General features: G+C 41.9%; 3 protein-coding genes across 3 annotated transcripts; 1 reads left to right on the plus strand and 2 right to left on the minus strand.

Annotated features, from left to right (window-relative positions):
• The first annotated feature begins 840 nt into the window (after positions 1 to 840).
• On the plus strand, positions 841 to 6,869 carry LOC127777157 (serine/threonine-protein kinase STY46-like). Its single transcript, XM_052303695.1, has 16 exons — positions 841 to 1,145; positions 1,501 to 1,615; positions 1,715 to 1,800; positions 1,923 to 2,033; positions 2,526 to 2,580; positions 2,699 to 2,809; positions 3,718 to 3,774; positions 4,218 to 4,387; positions 4,474 to 4,581; positions 5,014 to 5,087; positions 5,192 to 5,367; positions 5,559 to 5,654; positions 5,873 to 5,953; positions 6,045 to 6,098; positions 6,305 to 6,439; positions 6,533 to 6,869. Exons 1-16 carry the CDS (start codon positions 955 to 957, stop codon positions 6,605 to 6,607), a joined length of 1,695 nt encoding a protein of 564 aa, XP_052159655.1. The 5' UTR covers positions 841 to 954; the 3' UTR covers positions 6,608 to 6,869.
• Positions 6,870 to 6,988: 119 nt separating this feature from the next.
• Positions 6,989 to 9,496, minus strand: LOC127777158 (thiosulfate sulfurtransferase 16, chloroplastic-like). Its single transcript, XM_052303696.1, has 7 exons — positions 9,139 to 9,496; positions 8,987 to 9,070; positions 8,784 to 8,894; positions 8,457 to 8,530; positions 7,539 to 7,609; positions 7,399 to 7,452; positions 6,989 to 7,307 (listed from the first exon to the last, which is right to left on the minus strand). Exons 1-7 carry the CDS (start codon positions 9,180 to 9,182, stop codon positions 7,233 to 7,235), a joined length of 513 nt encoding a protein of 170 aa, XP_052159656.1. The 5' UTR covers positions 9,183 to 9,496; the 3' UTR covers positions 6,989 to 7,232.
• Positions 9,497 to 11,744: 2,248 nt separating this feature from the next.
• On the minus strand, positions 11,745 to 13,872 carry LOC127777398 (GDSL esterase/lipase At5g55050-like). The gene is made up of 4 exons (XM_052303982.1): positions 13,420 to 13,872; positions 13,177 to 13,307; positions 12,826 to 13,077; positions 11,745 to 12,495 (listed from the first exon to the last, which is right to left on the minus strand). The coding sequence occupies exons 1-4, from the start codon at positions 13,703 to 13,705 to the stop codon at positions 12,019 to 12,021; spliced, it is 1,146 nt and encodes a 381-aa protein (XP_052159942.1). The 5' UTR covers positions 13,706 to 13,872; the 3' UTR covers positions 11,745 to 12,018.
• Between the last annotated feature and the right edge of the window lie 8,056 nt (positions 13,873 to 21,928).

The following is a 21,928-nucleotide window of genomic DNA, read 5'->3' on the forward strand; positions in this document are numbered from 1 at the left end:
TCATCTGACTTTATATAATATAATTTTAAATTGTAAAATAATAGAGCTAACAAGTTGTGCTGGAAAATTTGCATTTAAGTCCCAGAGGGCGGCAGGCGATTAGATTTGTAAATTTTTGAAACAAAAAATTATTTTTGTAAATATTTTAATAAAAAAATGTATAAATAAAAAAAATCTTTTTATTTTAGGGAAAAAGTTAGGTTAAGGATGGGATTAGGACTATTGATTATGATGTCATGTCTAGCTGATGGATGACTAATTTAGTTTAATTAAGTCCAAATGTCCTTGACGTTTTAGTTTAAGATAAAAAAAAATCGATAGTATCCTGCAAAGCCAGAGAATCAGGGGAGCACATTGGTTCATAAACCGTGGCTATCTCGCGTCAGCGTGCATGCTTAATCAGATTATGGGTGTAGGAAAATGCTGACTTGGTGTTCTTCTTATCCGATAAACGACGAGGCAAATCCAACAAAGATAATCGATGTTTCAGTTTCAGCAAAAATAAAAATGAAGAAAAGAACAACAAAGAGCCGAGTAAAAGTTGAATTTATGGGCAGATGGCTGACAGTGATAGAACAAACAAGAGTTTACGTGACAATCGAAGTCAACCTTGATTTGCCGATTAAATCGTACACATATTCGAATGTCAAACTCGTCATCGGTGGACAAATTGGCCATTCTCTGTCACAGCTTTTCTTTTTAAACATATTTTTTGTTCGTAACATTAGTAAACGCTCCTTTCGAAACGGATATCCATTGGATTTTGGCGAGAAACGGCCACAACATAGCATACAAGAAACTAAGAAATTTCATATTAAATTCATTGAATTACATAGGAGTCAAAAGAATTATGAAGAGTTGCGCCTTTGCTGTTTGATAAAACGGGAGACAAACCCAAAGCACAGCGTTGCAGCGTTTGCAGTCGTTGTGCGCATTTCGTCGAACAGGTCGGCGATGGACCGCGGCGGTCAGGTCTCTCCCGTGCCGGCGACGGCGACGGCGCCGCGGAAGGTCAGGAGAGAACACATGAGGCTGGGGGTGTACCACGACGTGCTGCAGCGGCTCAGGGACGCCGGCGCGCCTGAGGCCCTCGCGCCGGACTTCACCGAGAAGCTCTGGACGCACTTCCACCGCTTCAACGCCAGGTTCTTAATACAACCACCCTGCGCATCATTGCTGCCAAAAACTCGTGTCTGCATGTTTGATTTCGTCTCTAAGATTGATCTTTGATCGAATGCACACGGGGCACTGTTCAAACTAAAATTTACCCTCTGTGATGATTTTCAAGTGTCAGGCCTGTGAATCCGAATCAGGGCCTGAAATGGAAGATGAATTTGGCTAACATTTCTGAGTCTAAGCACACTAGGAGTTGGCTAGAGTCTAAATTTCGATGCTCTACTTTTTGATATGGGGGCGCTCCCAGTGCCTAATTTGTTCTTTTCGACTTGCTGGTTCCAAATATGATCAACTCTATTCTTGTTCTTCGATTTGATATGGCAGTTATGCCATGGATGTCAATGTTGAGAGGGCAGAAGACGTTCTGATGCACATGAAGCTGCTTGAGAAGGCTACCCATCCTGAAAATCAGCCTGCCTTCTCAGTGAGAATTGTTCAGGTACATTTACGCCAAAAAGGAGAACAGCTTCGATTGGTTTGCTCATGTTTTGCAGCAGTATATCTGTGGTATGTTTCTGAAGCAAACATTGCTGTGCAGGTTCCTCTAGATATTGATGCGAGTGAAGCCGATTCACAGTCAAACATCACTGAAGATGACAACTGTCCTACGCCAAGAACACCAGCGTATGTCCTTTAAGATTGCTATGTATCATGACATGTTGTTGTATTTTTCTATTTTGTGCTTAGTGCTAGTATTTATATTCTGTTTTTTCTCCCCTTATATTTCTGTTTGTTTGATTTCTCAGTGAACACCCTGCACCTATTTTTGGCTCTACCACAGCCCTTAAGGCTCTTGTTCGTCAAGCAAGCAGCAAGAACCTCCTGGATGACAACCAAGACATAGATGCTATTCTCAGGTTTGCATATTTATAGTTACTAGGTCCTGAAATTTTCTCATTTACCTATGCACTTTTTTCTCTTTGCACTTTCGGATTTTTCTATTTTAGACATTCATTTTTAATTCAAATATCACTAATTAGCTCATTTTGCTGTTACTTGATGTTGTGTTTATTCCTTTTTTTCAGTCAGAGTGTGGTTATTTCTTTAAAACACTAATCAGTGAGACTATGATATTTAGAACCATTTCTTCTGTTTCATTGCTGTAGTTCTATTTAACATGCACATATGTTGAAGACTGTTTATGTCAGTACATGGTATTCTTCTTTCATTTATCGTCTTTGTACTCTGAGATTTGGGAATAAGTGAGTGCAATTCCACAATCTATGCTTCTCTCTTTTCAAAAAAAAAAAAAACATTCTATGCTTCTGAATAAAAAGCTGGGGAGGAGCATAACATGATGCTTATTCGTTTCTCTCTTTTCCCTTGGCTGCAAATTTCTTATCTTGCAGACCCATGCATGAGATCACCTTTGCATCTGATGACAAACCAAAGGGCCTTACGCAAGTAAGTTTTCTTACTCCAAACTTCTGGAATAGCAAAACCGAGGATTCATTACTATGGAAGAATTTGTTACACATGTTTTGAGAACCTTCCTGATACTATCGGTTGCATATTATTTCAGCTGTCTTCACTTCTAGGCAATCTCAATCTTGATATCAAAGAAGTACATGCACTTTCAACAAATGATGGTTACTTCTTAGATATTTTCATCGTAATCGGATGGGATCACAAGGTTTGTTTGGTCCATTTCTCTACTCAGGAAACATTTGATTAAAAATTCTTAACCATATTCTCCCTCTATCCCAAAATATAAGCACTCAGGTGCTTTTCACGAGGATCAAGGAGAGACATGAAATTAAATGGGGGATATTTGTCACTGGTTGAGATGTGGAAGTAAGTAGAGAAACAAAATAAGAGATGGTTGTGATTGGTTGAGATGAGGGAATAGGTGGAGAAGTAGCTATATTTTAGGACAAAATTTGAATGCTCAAAGTAGCTCTATTTTGGGATGGAGGGAGTAGTTGTCTGTCTTGCTTCCTACATGTAAGGACATCTAAGTATTCATGATCTCAACATTCATTCATACTTTTACCATTGTTTTGCATGAATTGCTATGAATCCAACTGAGTTTATATATATTCTATGACCTTTGATCTACTAATTTTCTAGTAAAATTTTATAGCACAATGTCCATAATATAGGATTGTCTAAGACCATATCCCAAACCAGTTTTGAACCAGTAGATCTTATCTATGCTTTGTAATCCCAAAGCATTTGCCTAAATGCCATTTAGAGTTTATTTGCCTGTTCATGAAGAGCTCAAGAAAACTCTGAGAAAAAAATGTTATTTGACTACTGTTAATGGTTATCAGTGAACTTATAGGCACGTACTTGCATATTATTGGATTGCACAGGAATATTAGAAACAGCAAAAAATGATTTTTGCATATTTTGGGCTGACAAACCGGAAAGCTTTATTGTTCCCTTTTTAGCTACCTTAAACAATTATTTTGTGAAAATCAGCCGAAAAATTGGTGGGAGTTCTGTTACTGTAATTTTAAATTCGCAAGGATCTGTTCCCTTTGCTGAATAAGAATATGCTTGTTAGAAAGGAGGATAATTATTCTTTTGATTTTACAGGAAACCCAACTTCTCGAAGAAGCGTTGGAGAAGGAAATTCACAATTACGAACCACAGGTAGAGTTTCATTGATATTCCTCTTTATTTTCTCACTATAATTAAAATGCATTAGAGCTTTGTTTGCTCTGTTGCCAGAAATGTTTAAAAAAATATGCAGAAACTAGATAAAATATAGTGCTGAAGTCAACCGAAAACAAAATAAAAGAAGTTTAAGATTTTCCTGCCCACCATACGATAGTACTGCACAATCTTAAAGGTCGGTAGTTTACATCACAAGCTCTTGAAGGCGCATAAGAAAAGGGGGATTCAGAAGTATTGGAATAGTATGCTTTGTTCTAGATCAAGAAGATATGGTTACATCATAGAATATGATGTTCTCTTGACAAATAACAATTCAGTTCGTTTATTAAGCTATTGTATTTCTCTCTCTGCCAATACTGATTACAGCATTTCTATATTTCCTAATACTTACTGTTTTCATTGTTGAAAATTTTCTGCAGATGCCCTCAAAATCTTCTTGCTGGCCTCCTGAATTAGCAGGCAAGCAGTCTTTGATTAACTCGCAAGTCAACCATGTTCAGATACCTAAAGATAACACAGATGAATGGGAAATTAACTTCGACGTATTGGATATTCAAGAGAAAGTGGCATCTGGAACGTATGGTGATCTGTGAGTATCCTGTTGTTGCGTTGCATGGAACCTTCAGTCTGTTAGACATTGCCTCAAGAGTCATTCTTCCTCCCTTGAGGTTGCAGCTATCGCGGTACATATTTTGGTGAAGATGTCGCAATTAAGGTGCTCAAGTCAGATCGTCTTAATGAGAACATGCAGGAGGAATTTAACGAAGAAGTATTCATCATGAGGTTAGTAATAAAATAAAGATATGGGATTCTCAAAACCAAAAAAAAAAAAAAGGAAAAGTAAATAAACCTGTAATGTCGAATGCCTAGCAAGCTCATCTAGTAACTAAGCCATCGCTGTATAAGGTGTAGCGAGATGACTTTCCCAATGGCTTCGAGTCATTCATTGAAATGTACAAGTCGTTTATGAACACATCATGTGAATCATATTATGCAAAGTTTTGTCTGAACCATAGAAAAACTTGCACAAACTTAATCATAGCATACAGCACAATCTAAGAATTTGACAACATTACAGCTATACAACCTTAAGTAATTCAGCAGTCTATTTGGTAAGCTGATTGAAGTTACATAGACAATTCTTTATCAGAGCCTTTTCCCTGGAAAGTAACACATCTCTTTGACCATGTTGCCGATGGAACTGCCAAATTCTAGGAAGATTCGTCATAAGAACATTGTTCGATTTCTTGGGGCATGCACCAAATCCCCAACCTTATGTATTGTCACAGGTAAAATGAATACAGATGCCAATTCCTTTTAATTATGCAGATTTTGCCCATTTATATGTGATGGTGTTATCCCCTTACATTTTGGAATTTACATATTTCACCAGAGTTTATGAAAAATGGAAGTGTTTACGACTACCTTCATAAGCGTAAAGGTTCCTTCAAACTTCCCAGTCTGCTTAAAGCTGCAGTTGATATATCAAAAGGGATGAACTATTTACACCAAAATAAAATTATTCATCGAGACTTGAAGACAGCAAACCTTCTTATGGATGAGCACGAGGCAAGACTTTTGATCGCTCTGTAGCTTAATCCTGAGTAGTCATTAACGTAATTACTTTATAATGTGGCTTGATGATCAGGGATAAACATAGTTTTTCATGGCCTGTAGTTTGTTGGTATTGCTTTCTTTGCAGAACTGTTGTTGTCACAATTATTTTCATGATTAAACTGATATGGATGAATCTTTTTCAGCTTATCAAGGTTGCTGATTTTGGTGTTGCACGTGTAAAAGCTGAATCAGGGATTATGACTGCCGAAACTGGTACATATCGTTGGATGGCTCCTGAGGTAATCTTTTTAAATTATATATTCAAGTGAAATCCCAGTTTTGCATAGAGGACATAGCAAATGTTTCCCTTTTCTTCTCTAATGATGATAGTTTATCCAATTTAATGGTAAATTTTCCAAACCATCGCACAACTTTCTCAAAAGAAATTGGAGAGCTAAGCAACAGATTGGGATACATGTTTTTCACATCTCAGATCTATGCAACGCTTTTTATGTAGGTTATTGAGCATAAGCCATATGATTCAAAGGCTGATGTCTTTAGCTTTGGTGTTGTTTTGTGGGAGCTACTTACGGGAAAGGTATTATTGATTCATTGGCTAGTGATTTTCTCTTGGAAATATAAGTTTTTGCTGCCAACATACTTATGTTTTTTTTAACATACTTTACTAGATTCCTCACGAGTTTCTAACACCACTCCAAGCAGCCATAGGTGTTGTTCAAGAGGTCAAGAGCTAAGCTGAATTTTTTTTTTCTTGTTACTATTTGACATAACAAATGCAGCTCCAATATCATAATGTGGACATCTTTTCTTTATGCTTTCCTACTTCATAAAACTACTTATGTTATAGTTCACCTTTTTTAAAAGAGGTTATCTTATGGTTCACATTTCACAATCTTTCAATCAAGTAAACAAACGGTTGACATGGCAGGGTTTAAGACCAGTTATTCCCAAGGCCACAGATCCTAAACTCGCGCTGTTACTTGAGAGTTGCTGGCAGCAAAATGCTGTCAACAGACCAGACTTTGTACAAATTTTGCAAAAGCTTGATGAAATTGCTGGGGAGGTAGGCATCTGTGACCTATTTACCATTTCATGAAATCCCAAATTTTCATATTCTTGCTTGATGGCCTGATGGGTGTATGTAACGTACTGACAGCATGGCATTGATCTTACCCATCCCCATAAAGAGAAGGAGAAAGGAGGCTTCTTTACTTTTGGGAAGGTCCATTGATGAAATTCTTGTATCATATCTAAAGTTGCACATTGTTTTTCTGCAGCTACTTTCTCGATAGATTTCTCTGAAAGATACTGTGTATTCAGGGGTTTATTATTGTACAGTGTGGTAGCTGACTGGCAGATCACTTAGCCGCCATTTGTCTTTTCCACCAAATGTAAAGCAAGTACCCGTGTAAATTTCAATTGCTGTATAGTGTATACTACGGAAAGCAGAAAATATTAGTGAAATTGCAGTATACTACTTATTTTGAACCTTATTGAAAGCTTCTTTTCCTATTAGCACTCTGCAACAGTTTTTTTTTTTTTTTTTTGGAAAGGAATCTGCAACAGTATTTTCATCATACATCTGCAGTCACTGCAAGGTGCCATTGTCATGTTGCCAAGAAAGTTTATTAACATAAAAGGTAACATGGAAGGGGTGACAGGACAGCAAATTAAACATAATAAAACCCTAGTCTCTAAACTAGCACCATTCATCCCTTCAAAATCCATTTATTCAGTATTCTTCTGATGCCTCACATTTGAGAAGACCACATAGTGTACAGGCGTACAGCCGTGGAGCGTGAAGTCATCTGCAGATTATTAGGTTTCAGAAACGCAGAAAATCTTTCAGGCCAACGTCACTTGTTGGTTGGGAGTTCATTCTCCTTCCAGGCAGAAAATCCACCGGCAATGTCGGTGACAGCAGTAAAACCCTGAAAAATTGCATGAGATAAATCATTTCGAACGACAGAAGCCCAAGAACTGATAAGCGGAATACAGAGTTGATGAGATGGGCATTCTTACAGCAGAGCAGAGTTCAGATGCTGCCATGAGGGATCTCTTGCCACTTTGGCATCCCTAGAATTAACAGGTGAAAGTTTAAGTACATTAAGAAAAGTGGTTGTAAATAACATACGAAATGTTTCAAAACCAAGGATACATACAACGATGATCTCATCCTCCTTCCCAAAGGTAGTCGACACTTTCTCAAGAAAATGTGTGTTTTTTGTCAGTCCTAGGAATGAGAGAAAATAAATAATGTTTAGATGTGAATCAGCACTTAATGTCTTAATCACAGTATTATATATGAATGCAATCTGTCAATATTCAGCAGGGCTGACATTCAGTCAAACAGACAACTTGATGCACAGTAATGTATCACTAGTGTAAAGCAGCATCCTGATGAGTCAGTTTCTCAATTGGATTTGATCTAGCTGGTAACCTCAGATAATAATTTTTAAAAACCATGTGCGTATGGTCTATCTGTAGCAGGGACCAGCTGTAGGAGAGCAAATCACAAACGCAACTAGCTGATGATCACAACTCAAAGTAATGTCAGTTGCCCCTTTGCAGCGGCGAAACGCTGGTTTTCAGTTTAGTTTGGTGGTTTGCAAGGGTACAAGTTGATAGTGAAATGCATTCATGCATGCAAAAAGAATAGTTTTGTGTTCAACTTGCATAGCTGCATCAGAATAATAGGATGCATGCATGCATCCTGATCTCTCTAGAGCTCTGAAACCACCCAACAATTTTCAATCAGACCAGACAAATAAAAGCGAGTTTGAGGACCACCCATAATCCTACTAGCATTTCTGAACTTCATGTGCAAAATGATTTACAAGATCATATGGAAAATTTGGGAATGCACATGCCCAAGACATGCATGACCTAGGAATTATTATTATTTTTTTAGAATTTTGACTGGAATATTCACATCTGGATTTGTGAAATCGATGGGATCAATGCCAACATCCCATGTTGATTATGACAATCTCAGTTGAAGTCTAAAATAGTTGTAACAACTAAGACAGGACAGAGCAATCAGTGAGAAAAAAAATGTGCTGCAGGGGTAGTTTAATTACCTGAGCCGGTTTTGTACATATATGGGATGTTTACAGCTCCAACTGGATGCCCACCTGCAAACTCACCCTCGGTTCTACAAAGATCGAGCACAATGATTAAGCTGCAGAAATTTCATCGAAAGACAGCTGCTTGATTCAATATATCACATTCTTTTGATCTTATTGGTGTTCTTTCGGCAGTTCAGTTTCAAAGTTAGTCGGCTCTGAAGTCTGAACTTGTACACGTCGAGTAAAAAAAATATTCTTCTTGTCAAGAGGAAAAAAAAAACAAATGTTGAGGTTGTTAATTAGCAGATGCAGATGCAGATGGATAATTTGATTCCGAACCTGACGTCGAGATAGCGGTGTCCGGCCTGCTGCAGCTCGTGGGCGACGCGCACCGGCACCGACCGCGGCACCGCCATGTCCGCGCCCAAGGCCTCGGCGGCGCCGCCGCATCTGGAGAAGAAGACGAAACGATCATCACCTTGGGACACTCTGCTGCGCCGTCACACTGAACCGGAAAAAGGAAAAGATGAACGGCGAGTCACCTGACGGATCCGAGCAACCTCTTTGCCACCACCGCCGCCGGCCTCGCCGCCGCGAAGCCCTGGGTGGTTGCGCCATGCCGCAGCCTGAGAATCAAATGGTGAGCAAAAGAAAGCAAAGAAGAGGAAGGCAGTCAGTGAGTAGGAGTAGGTACGTGAGGAGGACAGAGGGGAGGGAGACGCGCGCCAAGGTCGCCATGGAAAATTGGAACTGGAGATTCTACTAAAGTTGATGACGCCTCTTTCTCTTCTTTTTGTTGGACTTGGCGATCTTGGCTTTTGATAGCTGCTCTGCTCTGATCTGCTGCTGCTTTTATATTTGGACTTGGAGTATTCCTCAAATTATGTTCTTTTTTTATTGTGTTTTGATTTGGGAAGCGTGATTTGTGAAATCTCAGCATGTGATAATTGATTAACCTAATGAAGGAAGGAAGGAACGATCGATTTCCTCGACAAGTTATAGAAATTGATTTTGTTTAATGGCGACGGTTGGTAGGCAATTTGGGAGGAGCTTCAGCTGCCAGCTAAACCGCATCACATTAACAAACATCGGATTATCACTGCACTGCTCTGCTCTGCTGCAGATGGAAAATACTCCCAAGAAACGGTGCAGTAGCCATTTCCGATGAGTCAAAAACGTCATCAGATGGTTGATAGTACATCGGACTAGTACTTCCTCGGTCCTAAAATGAAGTCATTTTTGAGTTTGACACGGGTATTAAAAAAGTAGATGATAATGATTAGAGGAAGTGTGTGATTAGTTGAAAAGAGAAAGTAGGTGAAGAAGAATGGTTGTGATTGGTTGAGAGGAGGAGGTAGGTGAATAAATAGCTTCATTTTAGAAATACTGTGCTAAAAATAGCTACATTTTAGAACGGATGGAGCAGTACATTTCTGGGAGAGGGACCATCCCTGATCCCCATCCCTTCGTGTCTCGGATAAGAATAAAGATAGTATTGCCACGTCTGACAACTTATCACGGATGTAACTACTTGCGTGATTTGGTTTCCAGTTTCAAAGCACGCCTAAAACTCTAGGAGACAGCGGGTTTGATAGTGAATTAGTAATGTCAGTAGCGGAATTTAAATTATAACGATAAATGTACTTCATATATCAATAATAACATAAAACCATACTTTAAATTTACAAGTTTAAACAACGTACTTAATTAGTACTCCCTTCATTCCAAAATATAATGCACAACCACTCTTAACTCAAAGACTAAGAAATAATTATTATCATCATGTAGTTTTGATCAAAGTGGTTATGCCTTATATATATTATAGAATGGAGGGAGTACGTATATAGCATAAGATTTTAAAAGTAGTAACTCCCTCAATCTTTAAATACAGGGGATTTTGGTTGGATGTGATGTATCATGGGCGGAGGGAGTATAAGCAAGTAAGACATAAAGAAGATACTTCCTCCGTTTTATAATGTAAGACTTTCTAACATTGTCCACATTTATATAGATGTTAATAAAATTATATGCATCTATATTAATGTGGGCAATAATAGAAAGTTTTATATTGTGAAACGGAGGGAGTGTATAACGTTGACTACACTATCCATACATGAAAAACACCATCTAAGCGTAATAACGGGCTAACAAAGCTGATAGTGGACCACAACCGCGGGCACTAAGTTTTAATAAAAAAAAAAACTATATTCGGTTCGCTGCCTGGTAGGGTATACGAAAGCTATTTATCCCCCTTTGAATTGGAGGAAAAACAAAGGAATTAAAATCTTATATAATTTATTCATACCTTTGATTTGTAGGAATGAGAAAAGGAAAAACGTAGAAAACTTTCCTATTCTTGCAATTCTAAAGGAAAAATGTAGAAAATTTAACATCCACTCTAACCTCTTGAAAAATTTTCTTTGAGTCTATCTCTCTCATCTGATTCTTGTGTTTTTCCTGCAGTCCAATCAAACGGTCATTCCTATGTTTTTTTTTTATGTTTTGCAATACTCATTTCTACACTTACATTCCTATCAGAATCCTGTGATTTTTTTATTCATCCTTTTATTTTAATCCTGCGATTCAAGGGGGCTAGTAATTTGTATTTTAGTGATTTTATGATGTATCCACAGCTTTAATTTTTAACACTCACAAAATTGTGCATGCAAGTATGCATGTATTTCTGGCAGCAAGAAAAAGAGAGAGAAACTCGCACGTTTCCCAAATGTTAACGGTGTATTTTTTTTTTAAAAAAATTTATATGTGAGTTTTTTTCTCAAGTTTTGGTGTAACAAGCCCGGGTGAGCTCACAAAGCTGCGCTACATCGACTAGGCCCACGCACGAGAGATGGCTTGTAGGGGCTCATCTTGGGCCGTCCGTGATGGTCCACAAAGCCCATTCCTTAGCCTCCCAGCCCATTAAAGTTGGTCCGCAATGTGGGTTCGTCCCTGTACGCATGCTTTCTTTTTTTTTTCTTTTTTTAAGAAATACAATTCAAACGTAGGTGTTCACAAACACAACATACTTATCTCTTATGAACGTATACACGCACACTCTATCTTATGAGTACATTAAAAAAATTAAGCCGGTATATGTTGAGATTTACGAAGTCACCACATGTGTCTCCTTATTGATGTGTACGTCGTCTACCACTAAACTTAAACTCGGGTGAATAAATTTCACCACAAGGAATCTAACTAGCTAGTTGAGTTATATATATACACACAATTCGCGCATGCTTTCTTTTATTCTCCACACAAAAAATAAGAATAGACAGCAATAGTAAATAACAGGGAAAATTAACTAAGTGAAGCACATCAATTTTATCATTATTTTTCTGGCCTCTAGCCACGATGGATCGATTATTACACTTCCATTTGCAGTACTCATAATCAAACCGAGCTGAATAGAGCAACATGTATATATTGTACAGCAGTATATACATGAATGATGAATCAATTTAACTGAAATTCCAAGACTAAAACTAGGAAAAAAACATGAAAGAAAGAAAGAACATCAGTGACCACGTATATATATCATCGATGAGAAGCAATATATATAAATAAATGAGTATCAGCTGTTGTAATTGGCGAGCTGGTTGAAGTTGATGGGGGAGGTGAACTGGGGCGGGCCGTGGAAGTAGGCCTTGGCGCCGAGCTTGTTGGCCTGCTGCGACGGGTGGACGCTGTCCCAGAACACGAACCGGTCGCGGTCGCCGCACAGCGCCGCGCCGCGCTGGCAGGGCCCCTCCGCGCCCAGCCTCCCGCCGCCGCAGCACGCGCTGTCGGCGTTCGCGTAGCCGGCGGCGCCCGGGTCGGCGAAGGTCAGCTGCGTGAGCGCGTACGAGTCGGCGATGGAGTAGGCGAGCCCCGGCAGCCGCGCGGCGAGGCCGGACATGTGGCCGCGGAGCGCCGCGTCGAAGCCGGCGGCGAGCTGGTTCATGCCGTCGTTGCAGCCGCCCGTTGCGTTCGCCACGCGCACGCTCGGCACGCACCCCACCGGCCCAACGTTGATGATCCCAAACTTCCTCGCGCCCATCCCGTACAGCTCCTGCACACGTACACCAACACAATTCATCAATTAGCAATTAGCTAGCTTAATTAGTTGATATGGATACATGTATCACGCGTACTGATGATTAATATATAAGTATATAATTACCAAGATGATCATTGAATTGTTCTTCCTATATATCATGTCTTTCTATATAGTATATAGCCGGCTGCAGGAGACTTTGAACAAATTGAGAGTAGTAGTAGTACTTACGACACCAGGAAAGGAAATGTCCGGACTAATTGTTAATATGTTAGTACATTAATTAATTTATCCATGAGTTAGTTAGTTGAGGATGGTTGGGTTAGGTGTGTGTAAACTACATACCGTGATAGCCGCCGAGTAGTTGGAGATGAGGCTTGTGTAGAAGGCCTCCACCTCGCTGGGTGTCGCGGAGCGGTTGAGCTTCTGCTGCGCGGCGGCGAAGGCGAACATGTCGTTGCTGCCGACGCCGAAGAGGAAGAAGGACTTGGCCAGCAGGTCGCTCACCGCGCCGGACCCCGCCTTCGCCACCATCTCCGCCCTCGTCGAGTTCAAGTACACCACCTGCTTCGACAGTGGAATGCTGCGTCCGGTGTTCTGCAATAATTCAGACACAAGCAGATCGACATAGATTAAGTACAGACCACTGATAAATTTAATTTTCATGGTAACCTGTAGTAGCTAGTGATCACTTACAGTGGAGTCGAGAATCCCAGCTCCGGCAGAAGCATAGTTGACACCCATCACTAGAGCGGCCGGGACGAGATAGTTGCGTGCTTTGAGTACCAGATAGGCCGGAGGGCTCTTGTCGAAACCCAGATTCTTTGCTGCAAGCCCATGTAATTAATTAATATCTCGATCGAGTTAGTAATGTTATTGGGACATGCCTGCCTATATAAATACGAGTATATATATACGATAATTAAGTAAAGTACGTACCAACGTAGTCGGCGGCGTTGAAGCCGTTGCTGAAGCGTCCGGTGGGCTTGGAGCCAGGGAAGTCGATGCCGTAGTAGGGCTTGTTGGCCCTAGGGACGTCTTTCCCCGGCAGGTGGTTGTTGTTGCCGACGTCCAGCGTCGAGTCGCCCAACACGTACACCGCCGGCACCAGCCGCATCTTGCTCGGATGGACGCCGCCGCCGCCGACGGCCCCCAACACCTGAACCATGGATAACATCAGGCTAAGACGACCTAAGCCCACACTCTTCTTCTTCATGCCCACCATGCCTACCACTCTTAACTAGTCTCTAATAACTCTAAGTATTCGTTAATTCTCTCGATCACTATACGTAGTATTAATTAATTAGCTACGACGATCGAACAGCCTGCAGTAAGGCTAGGTCGACCTGTGCAGGCTGTTTAGATCGATCTTGTACTACTAAAGGTTGAGAATTGAGATGGTGTGTGTGTGATGTTTGGGGTGCACACATGCTAGCTACTTATAAGCCCAAGAGGTTAGCTAGAGCCAAGAGATTAATTTCAACTCGATCTCTCTACCACTATCATCTCCTCTATACCGCGTGTGATCCGGGTCTTTTTTATGTTTTTTTTCTAGGACTATATATATTAATTAATTGGTACCACAGTTTACGATCGAATCATAGAATAATGTACTCCATATGGCATGCAAGTACTATATATCATATGCTCATCCGTCCCAAAATAAAGTATTTTTAAAATAGTGCCAAATTAAATATTTGTAACTTTTAACTATTAATAGTGAAAAAAATAAAAAAGATCAATCATGTAAAATTAATGTTACTCGATTTATCATAAAACAAACTATCATAATATACAAAATTTTTTATTTAAAACATATTACTTTTATAGATATTGGTGGTCAAAGCTAGTGTCAAAGTTTAAAAATGCTTATATTTTGGGATGAAGGGGTAAAATGCAGATGTGATTCCCCCGGGAAAGTTCTAGGTCGTTAGTCAAAAGGCAAAACAAAGGGTTCGACGACAAATTAAAACATGCATACGCACATATGATCAAAGATATGTGTGCGTTTATACGTACTACTTTAGCTAGTATATATCAAATATTGAAGCGGACCATTAATTAGCTAGCCTGACATGACATGTACGTGCTCGATCGGTTAAGAATAAGATTGGACTGTTCACAGGATAAAATCAACCCCTTTTTTAACGGAAGTGGGGAAATTAACCTTTCGGTCGTCTGATATATATAGGAATATATTTGCATGAGTCAATGTTTAGCGTACGTGTGTCTGCTGCTAGCTAGCTGCTGTGTGATTACTCCATTTATCATTGTTATTTCAACTCCGTGATTTACATTTAAGTACTTAATTTATTGCCGCCCCCCTCCCCCCCCCCCCCCACCCCAACAAAAAAAAAAACAAACACAATCTAAATCAGAGAAGGAATAATTCAGTAGTTCATAACTAGCCTTGGCGGCCTCTTGCTTATTTTATAGTTGGATATAACATTCTAATTTGGCACGTCAACAGTACAACTGCACATGCATAGATACCCCAAAAAAAGTTTCTCTCAAATTAATATAATAGCGGTATTCAACTCTTCTTTCTATTTGAAACCATAAAAAAAAAGAGGATGACTTTTTCAGGTATGGACGTATGGTTGAATGATTGTCTGGATAAGCTGCATTGAGCAATTTAATTTGGACCGTTTCTAACGGTTTATATATGTGCCCACTAGCTTTTGGGTTTTATATATTTATGTACCCTTTTTTTTCTGATTGGGGAAGCAAAGTGGACTACGTTCAAATTGCATCATCAATTAGTGCATGGAAAAAGAGTTACAGCTAGCTAGCGGCAACACGCTACTGTGTCGTTGAATTGCTTGCTTAATTAAGCAGTTTGATGTTTAATTTGTATGAATATTGAAGATAAACAGAGAGATATTAAATAAAGGAAGGTGCATCTATATATGTGTGTGTATATATAATGTGTGTGTGTGTGTGGAAAAGGATTTTACATAAGAAAAACGCATACTCTATCATGCATTTCTCGTATTTAACATACACAAAATAAATCTAACAACATATAGAGTGTGATGCGCTGCTACGATATGTTATTTTTGTACAAATGTATAAGATCCATTCGAGACACATGGAGAAATAATAGAGGCTTACAACCACACATTGGTTTAAAAGAATTTGCCTTTTTATACATACATACATACATACATACATACATACATACATACCCACACATATCGACACTACTTAATAACTAAAAAACCATTTTTGCAGGCCATTTAATTTACTATACAAAGGGCTGGCATTTTGGGTTGATTGTGATCAGGGGCGGATCCAGGAACAAAAAAAAAATTGGGGGGGGGGGGGGGGCTCAATTACACAGTTTCTTCAACCTCCAGCCATTTAGGAATCTTTAGTTTATCATTCATGGTGAAAAAATTGAAGGAGGTGCTCCGGGGGTATCCATGGGTTTTATAGGTGTAGGGGGGACTCGAGTCCCCCTGCACCCACGTTGGATCCACTCCTAATTGTGATAATTATTTTATGGGGGTGTTACGGGCTACCTATATAAATGCATTTACTGCCAACCACCTGTGAAAATGGTAGTATTTTCATGTAACTTTAATTATTATTTACTATAACATGTTCAATTTTCTTAAAAAATATTTTTATTCACCTATAAAAACCATTTTCGTAGTAGTGTTCCAGTTTGATGCCCATGTAATCCATGTTGCCATATTATTTTTCACACTAATTAATATAACTATTCGAGTGCATGATATATAAATGCATGCATATACGTTACAGAAATGAGAGCACACGTACGTACACTCATTGTATGATCAAACTTGTACTTTCGATTCCCTAATTCCCTGTGTAGGGATAGGTGTGTTAATTTAATTTGTTGGCAGTCACAAATTAATTGTAAAATTTTAAAATTTGGTCATCAGCAGCGGCCATGGATACTATAGCTATATATCCAAAATTGATCGAGGTAGCACATGCATATGGGAAGCGCACAGCCGCATGTGCGCAGGCCGGGTTCGTCGTTTATCACGCGCGAGTTGATACATTATCGAATCATATGATGACATGATGCATAGCGTCAAAACTAATTAACATAGCTTAATTTTGACTTTCATCATATAGCCATATACTAGGTTATTAGAGGCCCAGAGCGCGCACATGGTAGCATAGACAAATGAAGACGAAGGATCGATAGAGCCGATTGAATTAATCCCTCCATGCATGTCGATCTGTAATCTTCAGAAAGCAAGCTAATGTAGCTAGCTACTCCGTCCGAATGGCCAACTCAAACTGAAAGCAATATAATGCAACTGCTCTATCTTGACTGGTCAATTAGCTAGTTGACTGGTGCACGCAGCTTCCAGGTTGTACACTGTATATATGCAAACGTGCGCATTATATTGCGTGTTGAACGCAACCTAGTCCTAGGTACTGTCGCACTGCAATTCTATATCAGCACATGCAGGCATGCGACACCCAGGCCACTGTCGAAACAAATTTTCGGCAATATGAAAAGGGGTAGCGCACGAGACCTAAAAGTGGATGGATACGGAGACAAAGAATTTAGACAGGTTCAGGCCCTCTCGATGAGAGGTAATACCCTATTCCTGTTTGAAGATTTGAATCCGCCGGGTGTATATTGATCTGACGATCAGTTTGTGTCATGCCCCCTAGAGGGCCTCCTGCCCACCTTATATAGGATGGGGGGCAGGATTACAAGATAGAAACCTTAACCAATACGGTATCGGTTTTCTAAATCTATTTTACAATATTATCAAATCAGTACTTTAGGCCGCTTCATAATATAAAAGGAAACGTAATACCCAAGTCATGATCGGTTACATATTCCATAGATATAAGCTATCCCCTATGACTAGTCGGATAACCATGCCGTGTGGGTATGGGGTACCCATAATCTCCATAGTAGCCCCTGAGACCTTCACAGTCGGAAAGATAATCTTCTCTCGAATTAGATTACTTCAAAGCCGAGTGCTTCAATCATCTTCGCCATGATCTCCCGAGTACTTTTAGCAAATATGAAGACTGTGGAGGGCTGAAAAATAAAGTCAGGTGCATCGAATAGATGTACCTAATAGATGCACCAACTGAGTGGTTTTGATAATTGTAGTCAACCAAGTGACTTAATATTAATATATAGCATATGCGGTGTGAATCCCTGAATAACATGATCCGAGTGATATACCGACTGCTTTGTAAAATATGATGCGTGCAACCTAAAGCTGACTACATCATTGAATACACATAGCAAAACAACTATAAAGAAGCTTGTATGTTGTGAATAAATAAATTTCCAAAGTATTGGGCATACGCCATGCGCACACTGCTTTAACAGATGTGCTTAAGTCCCTAAAAGACACATGGTTTCACCACACCTGGAAATATATGGCATATGTAGTGTAAAATCCAAGTAAATAAACTCATAAAGGATTTACCAACCGCCTGGAAAATGACCAAAATATATAATCAGTCTAAGCCATAATATTGGTCAATAAAAGTGCACACTTACATGGCAAAAGGCAATGATATTGTATCTAATCAATTGCTTTATGAACCCAAACAGCGTCTTGACTTATATAAAAAAGTCAGCGGGCAGCTATATAAAGCATTACTGTTTGGCACCTTTTAAAATGCATTGTACCAACTCCTAAAAAGTTGAGTAACTGTGGTATAAAAGGATTTTAAGGTATTGGGCACTTGATCACGCGCACTTTGGCCTAAGCAAAAAGTGCCTAAGTCCCTAAAAGAACTTGACAGGCCACACCTGAAAATATAGGCTGCAGACATATTAGGCCTAGGCCAAAAAATATGCCTTCGACACCCTTTAAAGGATGACGTAAATAACATGCTCCCGAGTAGTAAATCTTCGGGGTGATATAGACCAAGTGTAGCTCATATCAATAGCTTCTGATCTGAGTGATTATCCCTTATGGGATACTCCAAAATAGATATAATAATTGAATCCCGACCGGCGCAAGTATTCGGTTGATAACCCTTATGGGGAATAATAAATAGTCCAATCTTTGAGCATAGAAAATAGACCCATGATCATCAAATTCATGTTGCATGTATCCGAAACAAGTCCAAATTGAAGGTATGATACTGGTGTTTGAGGTAGTAAGCCCCTGAGTATATAGCTTGTCCTTCTGTCGTAGTCACAATTGTCCATTGATGGTAGCTGACGCAGTTGGCATAGAGACAAGACGACCAATATAGAGATAATATTGCCCACCAGAGGTGGCAAAAATATTGTTAGTAGTAAAGATAGTGATATTAATCAAAAGTGATGAAGTTGCATAGCCGTGGAGGTGAAGAAACCAGTCGGCAACAGTCAGGTCAGCCAGTAATGAATATGAAGCCGCCCAGCGATAAAGTTGTGTAGCCATGGCAGCGAAATAATCAGTCGGTGACAGACGATGCAGCTAGTGAAGAAGATGAAGATGCCCATTAGTGGCGACATAATAAGCCATCCATGAAGGCGAGGATACCGGTCGGTGGTGACGAAAGCAAGCCGACGGTGAAGATGTAGACACGCATCAAAGGCGATGACGAAATCCACCAATCATGAAGATGAAGAAAATAGTCGGCGACGACAAACGCAACCGACAGTAATGATGATAAGCAGCAATCATAGATGATCAAATATAATGACGAAGTTGCCCATCAATAGCAGTAGAGTGGGCTATGATGAAGAGGCTTGTCAGGATGTTGATGAAGATAACGATGTCGGTGATCCAATCGATAGCAACCGTGAAAGTGAAATAATAAGTCAGCGAAGACATAGTCATCCATTAGCAACAGAGTTGATGTCAGGGCCGATGAAGCAGAGGTGCTGGTGTTGATGTCAGTGACAATAATCCATCAAATTGGTGTTATAGCTGTTGCAGATGCTTCACTTGGAGGAAAGTAGATGATGTTGTCCAACTCGTCGAAACTGAGCTGATTGGTTGATAACTCTGCTCTAAAGCAAAGACGAAGATAATGACTCCTGGAATTGACTCGTTGGCCGATTAATTGATTGCTTCAGCTTGTCGAATTTTGAGAGTCTTGTATTTGTGTAGCCCCCGACTCTTTGGTTAGTTGGAAAGCAACTGAACATAGAGTCGAGAACTGTAGCTTCTTGTCGTCGAGTAGTCATTGCTTGAGTGAAGATATGTGTTGAGGATGTCCGAGTAGGAATCTTGAAAATTGTAGAACCACTTGTAGTACTAAAATGACACGGCATCATATTTGGTGACGCATACCGAGATGCCGAAGCTCTTGTATACGTCGTGGCTGGTGAAGTAGCAAAACTTGCGAAGTAGAGGCAATAGTGTTTGCCAGTGCCAAAGATAATAAATATGAAGTCGCTCCACCATGGCGACAAAGTTGCATAGCCGTGATGACGTGAACAGGAGTTGGCGGCAACAGAAGCAAACCGGTGGCGAAGATGTGCAGTCGTGGTGGTGAACAAGCCAGTCGGCGTCAGACAAGGCGGCCAGCAATGTCCATCAGTAGTGGTAGCAATATAAACCAGCAGTAGAGGCGACGGCACTAGTCAACAGCAGAAGAGACGACCGATGGTGAAGACGATAAGGCCAATCAACACTGGCAGAATCATGCAACCATGGAAGTGAAGAAACCAGTCGGCAGCAGACGTAGACAGGTTGCATTGAAGATGATGACGCCGATTAGCGGTGACGGCGACGAGGCCAGCCGTGAAGATGATAACACCAGTTGGCGTCATACGAGGCGGCCGGTCGGTGAAGACGTAGACGCCCAACAACGGCGGCATAATAGGCCAGCTGTGCAGGTGGAGACACCAGTCGGCGGCAGACGAGGCGGCCGGTCGTTGAAGATGTAGACGCGCAACAGACGGCGGCATAATAGGCCAGCCGTGTAGGCGGAGACACCAGTCGGCGGCGGCGAAGGAAAGCCGGTCGGTGAAGACGTAGACGCCCAACAGACGGCGGCATAATAGGCCAGCCGTGCAGGCGGAGACACCAGTCGACGGCAGACGAGGCGGCCGGTCGGTGAAGACGTAGACGCCCAACAACGGCAGCATAATTAGCCAGCCGTGTAGGCGGAGACACCAGTCGACGGCGGACGAGGCAGCCGGTCAGTGAAGACGTAGACGCCCAACAACGGCGGCATAATAGGCCAGCCTTGCAGGCGGAGACACCAATCGACGGCAGACAAGGCGGCCAGTCCGTGAAGACGTAGACGCCCAACAACGGCGGCATAATAGGCCAGCTGTGCAGGCGGAGACACCAGTCGGCGGCAGACGAGGCGGCCGGTCGGTGAAGACTTAGACGCCCAACAGACGGCGGCATAATAGGCCAGCCGTGTAGGCGGAGACACCAGTCGGCGGCGGCGAAGGCAAGCCGGTCGGTGAAGACGTAGACGCCCAACAGACGGCGGCATAATAGGCCAGCCGTGCAGGCGGAGACACCAGTCGATGGTAGACAAGGCGGCCGGTCGGTAAAGACGTAGACGCCCAACAACGGCGGGATAATAGGCCAGCTGTGCAGGCGGAGACACCAGTCGGCGGCAGACGAGGCGGCCGGTCGGTGAAGACGTAGACGCCCAACAACGGCGGCATAATAGGCCAGCCTTGCAGGCGGAGACACCAATCGACGGCAGACAAGGCGGCCGGTCGGTGAAGACGTAGACGCCCAACAACGGCGGCATAATAGGCCAGCTGTGCAGGCGGAGACACCAGTCGGCGGCAGACGAGGCGGCCGGTCGGTGAAGACTTAGACGCCCAACAGACGGCGGCATAATAGGCCAGCCGTGTAGGCGGAGACACCAGTCGGCGGCGGCGAAGGCAAGTCGGTCGGTGAAGACGTAGACGCCCAACAACGGCGGCATAATAGGCCAGCCGTGCAGGCGGAGACACCAGTCGACGGCAGACAAGGCGGCCGGTCGGTGAAGACGTAGACGCCCAACAACAGCGGCATAATAGGCCAGCTATGCAGGCGGAGACACCAGTCGGCGGTAGACGAGGCGGCCGGTTGGTGAAGACGTAGACGCCCAACAGACGGCGGCATAATAGGCCAGTCGTGTAGGCGGAGACACCAGTCGGCGGCGGCGAAGGCAAGCCGGTCGGTGAAGACGTAGACGCCCAACAATGGCGGCATAATAGACCAGCCGTGCAGGCGGAGACACCAGTCGGCGGCAGACGAGGCGGCCGGTCGGTGAAGACGTGGACGCCCAATCGCGGCGGCATAATAGGCCAGCCGTGTAGGCGAAGACACCAGTCGGTGGCGGCGAAGGCAAGCCGGTCGGTGAAGACGTAGACACCCAACAGACGGCGGCATAATAGGCCAGCCGTGCAGGCAGAGACACCAGTCGGCGGCAGACAAGGCGGCCGGTCGGTGAAGACGTAGACGCCCAACAACAGTGGCATAATAGGCCAGCTGTGCAGGCGGAGACACCAGTCGGCGGTAGACGAGGCGGCCGG

Source organism: Oryza glaberrima, chromosome 6 (assembly GCF_000147395.1).
Source record: "Oryza glaberrima chromosome 6, OglaRS2, whole genome shotgun sequence".
NCBI classification, from domain to species: Eukaryota; Viridiplantae; Streptophyta; class Magnoliopsida; order Poales; family Poaceae; genus Oryza; species Oryza glaberrima.

Bases quoted from the DNA above. Each gene is read 5' to 3' on its own strand.
- LOC127777398 (XM_052303982.1), bottom strand. From the start codon at position 13,705: ATGGTGGGCATGAAGAAGAAGAGTGTGGGCTTAGGTCGTCTTAGCCTG. The intron at 13,078-13,176 runs GTAAGTGATCAC...GAATTATTGCAG, and splicing joins CTGGGATTCTCGACTCCACT to AACACCGGACGCAGCATTCC. The intron at 12,496-12,825 runs GTATGTAGTTTA...GTACGTGTGCAG, and splicing joins ACTACTCGGCGGCTATCACG to GAGCTGTACGGGATGGGCGC.
- LOC127777157 (XM_052303695.1), top strand. From the start codon at position 955: ATGGACCGCGGCGGTCAGGTCTCTCCCGTGCCGGCGACGGCGACGGCG. The intron at 1,146-1,500 runs GTTCTTAATACA...TTGATATGGCAG, and splicing joins TTCCACCGCTTCAACGCCAG to TTATGCCATGGATGTCAATG. The intron at 5,368-5,558 runs GCAAGACTTTTG...AATCTTTTTCAG, and splicing joins TTCTTATGGATGAGCACGAG to CTTATCAAGGTTGCTGATTT.
- LOC127777158 (XM_052303696.1), bottom strand. From the start codon at position 9,182: ATGGCGACCTTGGCGCGCGTCTCCCTCCCCTCTGTCCTCCTCAC. The intron at 8,895-8,986 runs GTGACTCGCCGT...CTTCTTCTCCAG, and splicing joins AGGTTGCTCGGATCCGTCAG to ATGCGGCGGCGCCGCCGAGG. The intron at 8,531-8,783 runs GTTCGGAATCAA...CGATCTTTGTAG, and splicing joins CACCGCTATCTCGACGTCAG to AACCGAGGGTGAGTTTGCAG.